At 44.6% G+C, this 13598-nt stretch overlaps 1 protein-coding gene across 1 annotated transcript in view; it reads right to left on the bottom strand.

The window, feature by feature from the left end:
- Nucleotides 1-2271: 2271 nt before the first annotated feature.
- Nucleotides 2272-13598, bottom strand: part of LOC308149633 (neurexophilin-1) — a gene marked incomplete at both ends in the record, with an annotated part of 12278 nt that continues 951 nt past the window's right edge. Inside the window, 2 exon segments of the mRNA XM_080522514.1 lie at nucleotides 2272-2936; nucleotides 2939-3032. Coding sequence (XP_080378640.1) covers nucleotides 2272-2936; nucleotides 2939-3032 — 759 coding nt within the window.

Below are 13598 nucleotides of genomic sequence, written 5' to 3'. Positions count from 1 at the left end.
TCAGCGGTATGAGAAGTCTAAAATGTAGATGGTGTTTATGTGGCTCAATAAACAAGTGATATCTTAAAGGATAATTAAGTCTTTGTGATGATAGTGGGGTAATTTTCCCGCCTGGACCCTGCAGGGCTGTTCTAACAGTGTGCCAGGTCCAACTCTGAGCTGTTTTGGTTATGGCCCCATAGAGAGAGGAGCTACCCCCCTCTTTAACAGTAAATTTAAAAATGAGTCGCTTTGATGTCTACTGGTCTCAGTTACTAAATATAGCCCTGCGCGTCTGTTTTCTCCTATTCTTTCTTTCCACTTGCAAAATGATACAGCGACCCATCCGTGCCAGGCCTAATGCTACAGTACCTCCCTGCAGGAGGATGACTTGAAGGTGAATTTTTCCTGCTGGGCCCAGACCAGTTCACACACAGCCTCCCAGGAGAGGCCTTAAGCAGTTAATAATATATGCCATTTATCTGACGCTTATCCAAAGTGACTTACATTGAAGTGAGTGCATACATTTTTCAGTATATATGATCCCAGCGGGAATCAAACCCACACTGAAACGTTGTTAGTGCCATGCTCTACCAACTGAGCCTCACAGGACCACAGTTCAGACACAGTCCTCCCAGGACTCTCCAACTCTGATCTCTACAAGCTCTACAGTACAGTAGTTGCTGAGATCACACCACATAAGCTACAATTCCTTCAGTTCTGTTTAGTTGGCTCTTGTTACTAGTGTGTGCGGAAAAAAAAACAGGAGGCTGTGCAAAAGGAAATCAGGATGAGATCCTCATACTGCGTACAGTCAAGGACAACCTGTCATTTTGAAAATGAATTGCTTGTCATCAATTAACTGTCACAACAGTCTATCTCATTACGAAGACGCTATGAACACATCCAATAAGCGCTTGCTAAGTAGCTAGATCATTATCTGTCCTATATTAGAGATACATTGTGTCCTCCATCCCAGTGTTGTTGTTGTTTGTGAAATGAACATTAGATCAGCCAGCCAGTGGCAATTTATCTTTATGAGAACGGTTAACTCAGGGGTTAGCTTTGGCTGCTGGCTGCTATATAAGAGTAACGCTCAAGAACACTGTGTACGTTGCGATGCCCCCTAACGAGGAATTCGATTTCGAGGAATACATCTCACCCTCTCGCTGAAGCCTTAATTAGTTCTAAAAGAGATTAAATTATATGTAATTATTATGATAATATTTTCATTTATTCTAGATAACAGGCAGACTTTAGTGAACACACAGCGATTGTAAGGAGAGAGTAATCTCCCACACACAGCCAAAGTTATCAAAGCGTGAAATCAGGAATCCTGACGACAACAAAATGTAATCTTTTTCATACAGAGGGGACAATAGAAGGAGCTGCATACTCTACATCTCCCTCCCGCCCCTCCACTTTAATTAAAAGAGCCCTCTGAAACTCTCATTCCTCTCTTTCTCTCTCTCTCTCTCTCTCTCTCTCTCTCTCTCTCCCTTTCTCGCTCTCTCTCTCTCTCTCTCACTCTCTCATATGTGGAGGGGCAAGTGCCTATCTCTATGCAGCATCTAGTTATTTCTCTCACTTTAAACTTGTCTTAGGCCCTGCCCTGTATCTTTCTCAAGCAATTGCTTTTTCTTTCTCTCTCTCTCTCTCTCTCTCTCTACCTCTTTACTTCCCAACCGTCCCCTCTCTCATTGTCATGGAGGTGACATAATTCAAGGATATAGAGAGATTAGATTTGATAGGCTGTCATAACTTTAAAACAAACATTGTACAGTAACATATCTTGGGCGGGATATCCCCTGGGGATGGGGGATTAGGAGATAGTGGAGGTACTGATAGTATAGACAGTGAATGAAAGTGTACAGTCATGTACCATTCAGAGATGTCTATAGGTGATCACTACTACGACGGAGGGAGGTGATGTTTTTGTGTTTGAGTTGAGGTAACTATGTGCGTGATGGCAGTCTGTGACAGGTAATACCATTCCTGTCGATGGATGCTTCAATCAAGCACTCGAAACGCCTTATCATGTGCATACTGTATGTTTTGCATATATATGTTGTTACAAAGTTACAGTAGTCAGGCTACAGTGAAGGTTTTGCCAGGTGCTTCCGCAAAGGTAGTAGGGAAAAAATATATCATGAAAGAAAATGTTTTTTCCATCCAGCTCCGATTTCCAGCTCTGATGCCACCTCACCCTATACACAGTCACTCCTTCACAGTCCCCTCTCCCCCGGTCATCGCAGTCCTCTCCCCTCTCCCCCCCATCCTCTGACTCCACCTCTAGCCCGAAGGCAGGTAGGGCATCTCGTTGTGGTAGTTGTAGTCCGGGCAGACCTTCTGGACCAGGCGGTAGTCCGTGCTGTAGAAGGAGATGTAGATACAGATGACCTTGAAGGGCTTGGAGCAGATCCAGGAGACGTGGCTCTGCGTCTGCTCCTGGAAGCAGGTCTTGGACGGGTCATAGTTGCACAGTGAGGTGCGCTTGCTGCGGTCCACCTTCTCATAGTCCACGCGGCAGTTGAAGATCTTGGAGTCCTTGGGATAGACCACGCTCTGGCGCTCCAGGTCAAACTCCACGGCCTTGACCGGCGGAACCAGGCTGACGGAGATGTTCCCCTGGCCCGTCGAGTTATGGCGGAAGTAGACACTGAACGTGCCGTTGCCGTGGTCCACGATCTTGCCGGTGATCAGCAGGTTGAGGCGCACGGTCTTGATGTTGGAGTAGAAGTCGCCCCAGCCGAACATCTTCTTGAACTTGCCGGTCTTGACGATGGGCCGGCGTTTGACACGGGAGCTCGTGGAGGTATCTGGCTTGAGCAGATCGCTGCCCAACATCTCCCAGAACTCCTGCTTGTTGAAGGGCACGGGCGAGCGGTAGGGCAGCTCCAAGGAGGTGGCGTTGGCTGCCCGGCTCTTGCTGTGGAGCATCCAGCGACTCAGGGGGAGATGGGTGTCTGCCCACCCAGGAGACCCACCATCTTGGATGATTCATCTGTGGAGCTTTTGGGGCTTGGAGAGTCTTCTTCTTGACCCAGGGCCAGCTGGAGAGAGAGAGAGAGAGAGAGAGAGAGAGAGAGAGAGAGAGAGAGAGAGAGAGAGAGAGAGAGAGAGAGAGAGAGAGAGAGAGAGAGAGAGAGAGAGAGAGAGAGAGAGAGAGGAGAGAGAGAGAGAGGAGAGAGAGAGAGAGAGAGAGAGAGAGAGAGAGAGAGAGAGAGAGAGAGAGAGAGAGAGAGAGAGAGAGAGAGAGAGAGAGAGAGAGAAAGAGATGGTGAGACAGACAGAAAGAGGAAAGAAAAGGAGAGAATGAGAATGGGAGAGAGAGGGGGGGGAGAGAATGGGAGAGAGACGGGGGGAGAGAGAAAGAGAGAGAGACAGCCGAAGGAATGAAAGAGGAAAGTTATTAGCAAGGGAGAAAGAAACCAAGACAGAAAACAAATTAAAGGTTTAATCAATACCTAATTTAGCACTCCTACCACAACTAGTGGTAACAGTGAGATTCTATCAATGTTGCACACATATAAGTGGATGTTTGAGTTTTTGGAGGAACAGTATATGGCTGTTATAGACTGTTGTTTTGTTTATTCAGACTGAGAGCCTGATATGTTTGTTGCCAGAGATTCTTTAGAGTTCACTGAGAGCTTACAGACATACACTGATATAGCTCCATCTACTTTAGAGGCCTGGGAGATTGAGGTCGAGATTTAAGCCCTATAGACCAACTCTGAGTAGAGAAACAATTATTGCTTTGGTGCATTAGTGTGTAGAGATAGAAGGGAAGGGGGGTGCAAGAGAATAAACTTCAACGTGCAATTATGGGTTTTAATGTTTTAATTAAAAAAGAATCTGTATTGGCACACACACACAAAGGTGTCAGATCTCAACAGTTAAATGAGAAGAGAGGAGGGAGGGGAAGAGGGGAAGGGGGAGAGGGGAGAGGGCAGAGAGGGGGAGATAACATACTGTAGCCGTGCTCTGCTTGGCTCAGCAGTGGGTGTGAGAGCAGGAGTAATGGGTAATTATTTGATAGTAATGATCTATTAACAGGTAAGCACTCGCAGCTGTGGGAGTCTGGAATGGCTTTCTGTCCTTTTGATCTAGCAGTGGAGAGGATATGAGTGTCTTTGTTGATGTGTTTGTGAGTCTGATGGTGTGTCTGTTTGTGTTAGTGACATTATACTACGGGTGTGTGTATTAGTGAGAAATGTTTGTGTGAACAGTTGCCTATTAATGAGGCGAAAGTGTGTGTGTGTGTGTGTGTGTGTGTGTGTGTGTGTGTGTGTGTGTGTGTGTGTGTGTGCGTGTGTGTGTGTGTGTGTGTGTGTGTGTGTGCGCGTGCATGGACGCTTCATCTGCCAAGGCAGGGTTTTTCCAGAGGTTTTACTATTATACATAATGCATGTGGCTCTGTCTGTGCTCTGATCCATCCACTGTCTTGACTGTCAGGGCTTCCTTATACAGGCTTAGTCAGGATTATTAAGTCTTACTACTCATTCTTATTCTATTTTATGCAGGGTTTTCAGGCTCGAGTCAGATTTGCTCACTTGCATTGCAGACAGCCTGATATTGATTGTCTGTCTCTCATAAACATGTATTTCCTTTTATAAACGTGGATCGCATTTCAAAAGTCTTCAGTGGATTCCTGATGTGGTTGTGGTCTACTGTTGGGCTCAGAGTCAGGTCAAACTATTAGGAGAGGGATCCCCCCCCCCCCCTCCTGACTGGTGCTACCTTGCACTGCTACGCCAACCAGTCAACTGTAGCTCATCCTCACTCAGACAACAACACAGCAGCAGCCCAGACAAGCAATTCTGCCACTTAAATCAGATATTTTTTTATATTGTCCCTGAGAATCCCCACTCATTAATAATGAAAAAAAAGGCAGCCGTAGACATATTGACTTTAATCTATTCAGACGCCTTGTTTCTTTTTTTTTTGCTGGTGAGTTCGTGCCAGGCGATATGACTAGGATGACACACATTCTCTACTCCCGCCTGATTCCCAGTGAAGTGCCAGTTTGTGTTTGACTTCTCTTCTATAGGACAGTGCCTGTTGGGCAGAGAGAAGCATACTGTCTGGCTCCCTGTGTGGCACTAAAGAGCATCTCCAGAGCCCTATGAAGTGCCCTCCAGGGCTGTGAGTATGCCTCTGTAAGGCATACAGTAAGTCTCTGTGAAGCTGTCCCTTACGCTTATATCCTGGTAATCTCACACACACACACACACACACACACACACACACACACACACACACACACACACTTACCCAGTGTGACTAGTCACAGTCATTGCCAACAACAAGACGAGCCGAGCAACACACCAAATTCCCCCACTGTTATTCAATTTCACTGAGGCATACCTGGCATGAGATGTGTTGGTTTGAGGTGCTGAATAGGAGAGTGATGTATTCAGGGTCAGGAGGACAGACTGGAAGTCTGTGCAGAGATTAGGTAAGGCTTGTGCTGCTGTTAAACAGAGAATTGAAGTGTCTATAGCTGCTGGGAGCGTTGGAGGTGTCATTCAGCGCGCAGCAGAAGTGTCTGGGACACATGTTAGAATGGGCTTAATGGATGATTACTGAGGTAATAAAACAAAAGGAGATGAGAGTCTCAGTATTGTAGCAGATGGCAAACGGCCTGGAAACACACTTGGAAAACAGCCGTTGAGTCACCACGCTGAAGGTTGAAAATGGGGTGGAGACGATAAAGAAAATGTGAGGCTAAAGTAAGTCAAGATTTAGGGCCCTGTTATAAGCCTGGACGGAGCTGTATGGGACGACTTATATGTAATGATTGATGGAAAATAATACACCTGTTTCAAACAAACACAGTTTAGAGCTGTATTATGTGGGACACTACTGTTTATGTGGATTTCCCAGTGCTTAGTGAAGCTTTGTTAAACTGGGCTACAAAACGCTGGAGTGTGGTTGACAGGCAGGAGTCTGGGGTGGGGGGTGGTAGTTCGGGGGTTATTTTGTCGTCTGTCTTGTGTGCTGTGTGACTCAGGGAGATGGTTGGAGAGCACAGAGAGGGCTACGGGCTCAGACGCCTTGGTAATTGTGACTCATTGAGCGTTAGTGAGTACAGGCCCGAGGCCTCTCTCCTAGCAGGGAGGGGAGAGGAGGAACAGGAGACGATGAGAGAGGAAATGATCCACACAGACCCGCAGGCTCTACAGGCAATAATCAGCCGGTTAAAGTGAGAGGTACACCATTTTACCCCTCCCTTTCCCTTGGTGCCAGTGGCACAGAATTGCTCTAATACAGAACAGAGATCAGGGAGCAACTTAGCTCAAATCTGTCCAATAACTGTTCCGTCTCAGAGCCGTGTCTGTGTGTAAGACGGACCAGTGAGTCAACCCGAGGAATTATTACGTTATCCAGAAATGGACTTTACATAGAAATGCACTTTACTTAACCGAGTTTGCATATTCAAATGTCACCCCCTCAGCTTTTCAAAGACAGTGGGCAGGCAGGCACCTTATACAGTATAAGGAGAGATTGCCTATATAGCCAAACCGCGGGTGTGGAGAGCATGTGCTCGCGAATCCTGGGGAGTCGACAGGTTCAATAAGCACTTGGCTTTCCTCTGGCTGTTGAGTTGAAGTCTTCATCTCTAATATGACATCAATTTTTAATTAAAGGCCCTAGCCCCTGCTCAGATTTCTAAAGTGTTCACGATGCTTTATGTTTTTTTCCCCTTTTCTTCTTCCACCCAATTCCAGCTCTTAATATGCTCACTGTAGGAGACCTCTCCTTCTGTTGCATGATTAAAATCGTAGAGCTGTGCCCTTATAACTAATGATTCCACTGGCTAGTGTGAAGGGGAGGGAGGGGGGGGGGGGGGGGGGGGGAAGGTAATTTCACAAGAAACAAGCCGTTTGACTCTTAATGAATAATTTAAGTGGGCTTCAAAGGGGTCACCGGAGCTTAGCTTGGCGCTGGGTGGACAGACCCGCAACGTTGAGCTATTCTTTTCATTCCCCCCCCCCCCCCCCCTTTTTTTTTTTTTTTTTAAAAGAAAGAAAAAACTCATTCTGGACAGGTTCAGTTCTGCATTCCCACTGGACCTGGGTTCATTTGGTATGCTGAGGGAGCTGCCTGGCTTTGAATTGGCTATCAAATTTTTAAATTATAAGATATCGACAAGGCAGCGGTGGTGCGCACCGGAGCATGATAGCTTGGGACAGTGTGGGAGAGTTCCTCCTGGGAGCAGAGAGCAGAGGGGTGATGGGACAGAACTGATTAAAGCTCTGCTCCTGTATGCACACCTGTCTGAGACCCAGGGTGCTAGAGGACAACACTCCCTCTCGCTGGTGATGTGTAGTGGAATTAGAGCTAGACTTACTGGAGTGCTCTCGGAATAATCAGTCTGGGTGGATTAAGAATGTTGATAGTGTGCTCACTGTACCAGTATCAACACAAACAAACAGTGTCTAAACATCATCATGTCACAGCTGTAATCTTCATATGAAGAGAAAGACTGATTAAATTCCACCTCAATACAGTCCCGTGTTCATCTGAGCGGAACAAAAATATCTCCTTCCAGCTCAACAACAACCCATATTCTGTCTAGAAGCATTTCTGAGAAAATCCCCTTCAGACCACCACCTTTGAGCACAGGTACTTGGCTAAATTGATCTTGCAGATCACTGGACCACACACACGCACGCATGGTAATTAAACTAAATTCAAATCTTAGTAGTGTGTTCATAACTTTTTTGCCACTACACACTACTCTTGAACTCTTATTCCAGCCTTTAAACTTCAAATGTGCCTAATATTTCTTCCTTCACTGCTTCCCATCTCCTCACTTTGCTCCGCCTCACCTCTTTTTCTTTGTCAGTGATTTCAGGGTTAGTTTCAGTCACACGATTCAAAACGTTTCAGTCAAACGTTTTTTTGTCATGCAGACTGATCATCTGTCAGTAACTGACCTTGTGTGTTGGACGAAGTAGTTTGGATGTAGTGATCTAGTAGCTTTAGGTTGACAGATTAGGTTGACTCTCAAGGGTAGCTTTGGAATTGGTAATTAAGTTAAATAGATGTTCAGAGTATCTTCCCCAAAACTGAGTAACAGATGGTGACAGATGTCTTCTCCTCAAACAAACCAGATTTTATTTACAGTAGAAAACATTCTGCAACCCCTTTCTAAAGCAGTTTGTGCTTGAGTTGTCTCTTTATTTACACACGATCATATGTAAACAAATATGAAAAGGATCTGAATCCATTCTCAGAGGATTACAATGGACGCTGACTGAAATACTCAAGGAAGAAATAACTGTCCTCTAGCGGCTCTACTTCCTGAGAGTCCTCAGGAAGGAACACAACAAGCAGGAGATACTGGTGGCCTTCTACCGCGGCGGAGTGGAGAGCATCCTCACCTACGGCATCTGCAACTGGTTCTCCAGCTGCACAACCGCGGAGAGAAATGCGCTACAGAGAGTCGTGAGAACAGCCCAGAAGATCACCGGCGCCCCCCTCCCCTCTCTGGAAGAGCTGTACAACACACGCTGCCTCAGGAAGGCCTCCAAGATCTCCAGAGACCCAACCCACCCTGGGTACGTACACTTTGCCCGGCTGCCCTCGAAAAGGCGGTACAGGACCATGGCCGCAAGGACAAACAGACTGAAGCACAGCTTCTACCCCAGGGCCATCCAGGCCCTGAACACAGCAAAGACCTAGGTTCTGGGCCCTGGACAGTCTGGACGGATTGATGGCAGCTGCTGGACTGAAAAAAAAATCAGGTGTAGTGCTGAGGCACAAATATGTACATTTCAAGCCTGCAAACTGCGACACTTTAAATGAATGTGCAATAACACTATGTGCAATATGACAACCCTAGTCGTCTATCTGTACAGTATAGTATAGTGGAAAGTGTACATAGCCTTTATTTATGTAAACCAGCTCCTTCCCTTCTTGTCTTTTTTAGTTTTTTTTTTTTCTCTTTCCTAGCACCAGGGGAGCCACCCCTCCTAAATTTCGTTGTTTGGTACCTGTACTATAGCAATGACAATAAAGACCATTCATTCATTCATTCCATATTGCTTTTGTGTGGTTCAGTTCTCTGTGGCTTTTCTGTAGTGTAGATGCTACGATGGCAGAGCCTCACTGTCACATCACCAATCTGCACAGGGAAGCCCTGTTAGTCTATCCAATGCATGCAACGCACTCACTACATAAGACACACTCCTATCGGTGGAGGCTGGTGGAGATAGAAATTGGAAAATGGGTCCATTGTAATGCATGGAATGGAATAAGGAATGGTATCAATGAGCTCTTCCTCCAATTTCTGCCTCCACCAGCCTTCCCTGGTAAGAACGTACTGTACATTATGAAACCCCTCCACCTGCTGTTCATCCCACAATAACAACAAACAAACATTCACCCAGGATGTATTCTCTCTCTGTCCCGTGTCTTTTTGTGTTTTTTACTTTCTCAAGAGAGCTCAGTGCTTCAATATGAAAGGCTGGTGATGTGTCAGAGAGCATAGTCTGTCTCTGGCATCTTTGCTGTCTCATACACCATGGTGTATGTCAGGCAGGCAGCAGGGGCTGCTGGGGGCCTGTGGGCTAAGGCTCGGCTGGGATCCTCTGTGGGTGGCCAGAGGGAAGGCGCACCTCCAGGGCCGTCCATGCCGTGCCTGCGCATAACTCAAGCTGTTTTACACCCTGAGCAGGAAGCCAAAGAGCCTGTCCGTAATAACGCGACTGGCTCTTCTATCTGTCTCTTAAAGCTCCTCTTATTCACTATAGAGCCTGCCTCTCTGCAGCCAACAGACACTCTGTGGTCGATTAGAAAAATGTATCCTGGTCAATGGTGATAGGGGGATTGTGGGCACAGGGTCTATAACTGAGGCCACAGGCACTGTGTTCTGTAACATTTGCAACCTCTGTGACACTGCTGACCGGTCTCCATTGTAAAACAATCTCATTAAGTCTCATTAAGACTAACCTGGGTGAATCAATCAAATGCTTAGCTTGTATGTGTGTTACGACAATTTAAGACCCAGCACTGCATTGCATATGTATTCAACTCATGTGTTAGTGCCATGCTATTATATCACACATTCTGTACAGTATGTGACTCAGTTTCAGTTTGGAATGTTTTCGATTTGTTATTGTTTTAACAGAGCAGGCTGGAGTTCCTGCTTAGTGAGGGATAACTCTTGGTGTACAAGTTCAATGACCATGAAGGGAGGGCCAGGTATCTACGAAACATGAGCCAAAGACATGACTTTGGGAATGAACGCGGCATTAGGACATATCATAATATACCCTAACCCTAACCCTACCCCTGAAGTTGCTAAGAGCAAACTAAGTCCATGAAGGATGAACTGAGTGTGCATGGAGGTCACTAGCAAAACAGCCATCTTATAAGACAAAGTCTTAATGTTTGCGGTCTCCAAAGGCTCAAATTGAGTCCCAAGATGTGACATGTGGCCTGGAAACCAAACGGATGCAGTGCGCTCCTTTCATCAAACAACACACAAGGGGTATGCCCCTGTAGTCGTTTCACCCAAACCAACATGGCATGCAGAGGCAGCAGTCAGGTAGCCTTTAATGGTGGAAAAGGTCTTGCCTTGTTCAAACAGGTTCTGTCACAAGGAGAGGGCTGTGGAGATGAAGCACAGAAAAGGCTCTCACACCAACCCTCAAACACCCTCCATCTGATGTTTTCACACATATCAACCAATCGTCAATGTATACGTGAGGATCCTCAGGCCTTTGTCCTGAAGGAAGGCTAGTGAGCCATGCTAATATCAAGGTAGGGGGTGGAGCACGCTAATGGTTGTGTACCGTAGACTAGTTATACTACGACCAAGTGTTAACTAGTGTGGAAAACACAAGGGAACAAAGCCAAGACTCTTTCTTTCACCTAGTGTAGTAAAAGAGGTATTTGAAAGAAGGCTAATCCATCAGCTAGCAACAAAACCCAGAAGGCACCCAAAGGGCATGAGAAAAATAGCTAGGCTAGTGACTACTTCAGTCACTTGTTGGCAAGCCCATCAGTTCTGTTCATCCTTCATGGACTTAGTTTACTTGCAAATAAGCAAGTGAAGAGTGAAAATAATGAAATGAGTGCGCAATGCAATAACCTTTATTGGCTGGGCTAGGTGGGGTCAGCCAGGCAAAGTGCTGCCGGGCTGTTCCAGGTGTGATTGGAAAAGGATTTCAGCGAATAGAGAGTGCATATCCCATAATGAGATGTCGAACTGAGTTGACTGAAATAGAACTAGGAAAAGGAGTCCCATGTGGTTAAAATTATCTTATAGTCTTGTAGTCTTAAGTTTTGTAGTTTTAACCTTACATAACACTCTAAACCCTGGAGAACACCTCATGCCTCTGGAGACAGACATTTGATAATAGCTCAGTTTAATGAAGTTAAAATATTAATTCCTAATTTTGGTTATTCAGTTGTGATTACAGTTAAGTGCCTGTTAATGGATCTATTGCTTACCGACCTGAAAGATGGCACTTATGTCATGCTTTGAGATTTTCATACTACGCAAGGCAACCCTAGTAAAATAACAATGCATTACAATGTGCCTGTTCTCCCGATTTCTACCTCCACCAGCCTCCCCTGCACTACAGTAGCAACACTTTGGTTGAGGTTATGTTTCCCTCTGGGACCACATGGATGCATAAGTCACTTTGGATAAAAGTGTCAACTAAATGGCATATGTTATTTTACTGTATAAAACAGCACATTACACAGAGTAAATAGATACTGTAGTTCTCTAGATCAGAGAGCAGCAGTCTGAAGGTATCCGTAGAGTACCGTATGTACAGTCTATTTAATTTGCTGCAAACATTGCAAGAACAGACCATAAGGCAATTCAACCCCACCTGGGCCCAGACAACCTAAGGTCTACAGCCTATGGGCTTGTTCTATACACGTCTCTTCTCAAAATCACCATATTGTGTGTGTGTGTGTGTGTGTGTGTGTGTGTGTGTGTGTGTGTGTGTGTGTGTGTGTGTGTGAGAGACCATGTGCCTGTGTGTGTGTGTGTGTGAGACTATAAGTTCAGCTCCTCCATTACTGGTGATCCCTGCTGTTTGGTTACAATGCACATTTCCGACCAGTGCTCTATGACAAATAAGCTCGCAGAAGTCCCTGGTGTGCATGTGTTTGTTTGTATGTGTGTGTGTGTGTGTGTCTTTCTCTATTTAAACTCTCTGCGCTCTTGTTATTCACCACTCTGGTGTTTATACTTCATATACTTTATTTCTCTCATTCCTCTTATCATCTTATTATTAATCTCTTTTACCTTATAGGTAGCATGTATCTTGTATCTTGTATCGTTTATTATATCTATCTTCCTTTCTTTCTTTCTATCATCCTATGTGGGTAAAATGACTTTGTTGAAACACTAGTGTTGGGTAAAAAGCCTGAATACAAACGTTTAACAAGTGAATTGTTTGAGATAGACCCTTGACTACATAGGCTACCAGAACATACTTAAGACAGTTAATCCATTAAAACAAAGAAATACTGCGCTATTTATCATGTATTACAAATTGCTAAAAACATCTCCAAAAATAAACACAATTTCTCAGCAGTTAATTACAAATCACTCTATTGAGATGGTTTATATTATTTATAACCACCATACAAATGCAGGGCATTGTAATTAACATTTGAACATAATATCCGACATATTAATCTACTTAGTGACTCACTTTGTGCTCATATAGGCCTATATTAAACACTCGCACTTTATTTCCATTAGGCTATCCCCGAGACATATGCGCTCATATAATGGAACTAAAAACACTGGAAATCCGCTAAATGTGAATATTAATGTCTGAACTATGACTGTTAATCATAGCTCTATCGTGTAATAAAAAGTAGGATTATTTATTAATTGCTCTATAATTTATCAATGTCACGCATGAATTACCCAAGAATCCCTGCTGGGGAACTTGAGGCGCGTGTTACACTTTTCAGATATGGTATAGGCTAATGGCCAAAAACAGCACGCCAATTAATTAGATAATTAGCACAATCCTGCTGCTGTTGAGTGTGTTTAACTATAATGAAGCGAAAATGCACACCTAGAAGTACACAACATGCTCTCCGATCCACGTACCGTTTGAAAGGAGGATGTGAAATTGAGTGGCACCTTATTAAATGTGCAATATGCCTATGATTGGCTAGACTGGATGTAGTGTATCTTATGTATGTTAGTGTGTCTTTTCAGTTTGTGATCATAGCTTTGTCTTAATGACATTTGGTAGGCAATGTAGCCTATGACATTTAACTGAGTTTCGATTATAGTTGTTTCCCCCCAATCCATCCACAATTTACGCAGGCTGTTGGATTATGAAGCTTTCTTACCCTGTTTTTTTTATTATTATTTATTTTTAAATCGTGTTCATTACTGTTACAGTACTCTCCTTCAGCAAGGCTATAAGCCCACGTCGGAAGGGCACGAGGCTATTTAAAAAGTGGGGCTGTGTGCGACTTTGTAAATCCACAAGGTCAGTCATGAAAGTCATGAAAGGGTGGCATACTACACAATACAACGTAGACATTTCACCCCAAATGTTTCTAATTTGGCCACTCTAGAAACTTAATAACAGGATAATGTATGAAAGTTATATATTTTA

The sequence above is a fragment of the Nansenia antarctica genome (assembly GCF_963989245.1).
Source record: "Nansenia antarctica genome assembly, chromosome: 2".
Classification (NCBI taxonomy): Eukaryota; Metazoa; Chordata; class Actinopteri; order Argentiniformes; family Microstomatidae; genus Nansenia; species Nansenia antarctica.
This window is presented reverse-complemented; position numbering and strand designations above follow the sequence as displayed.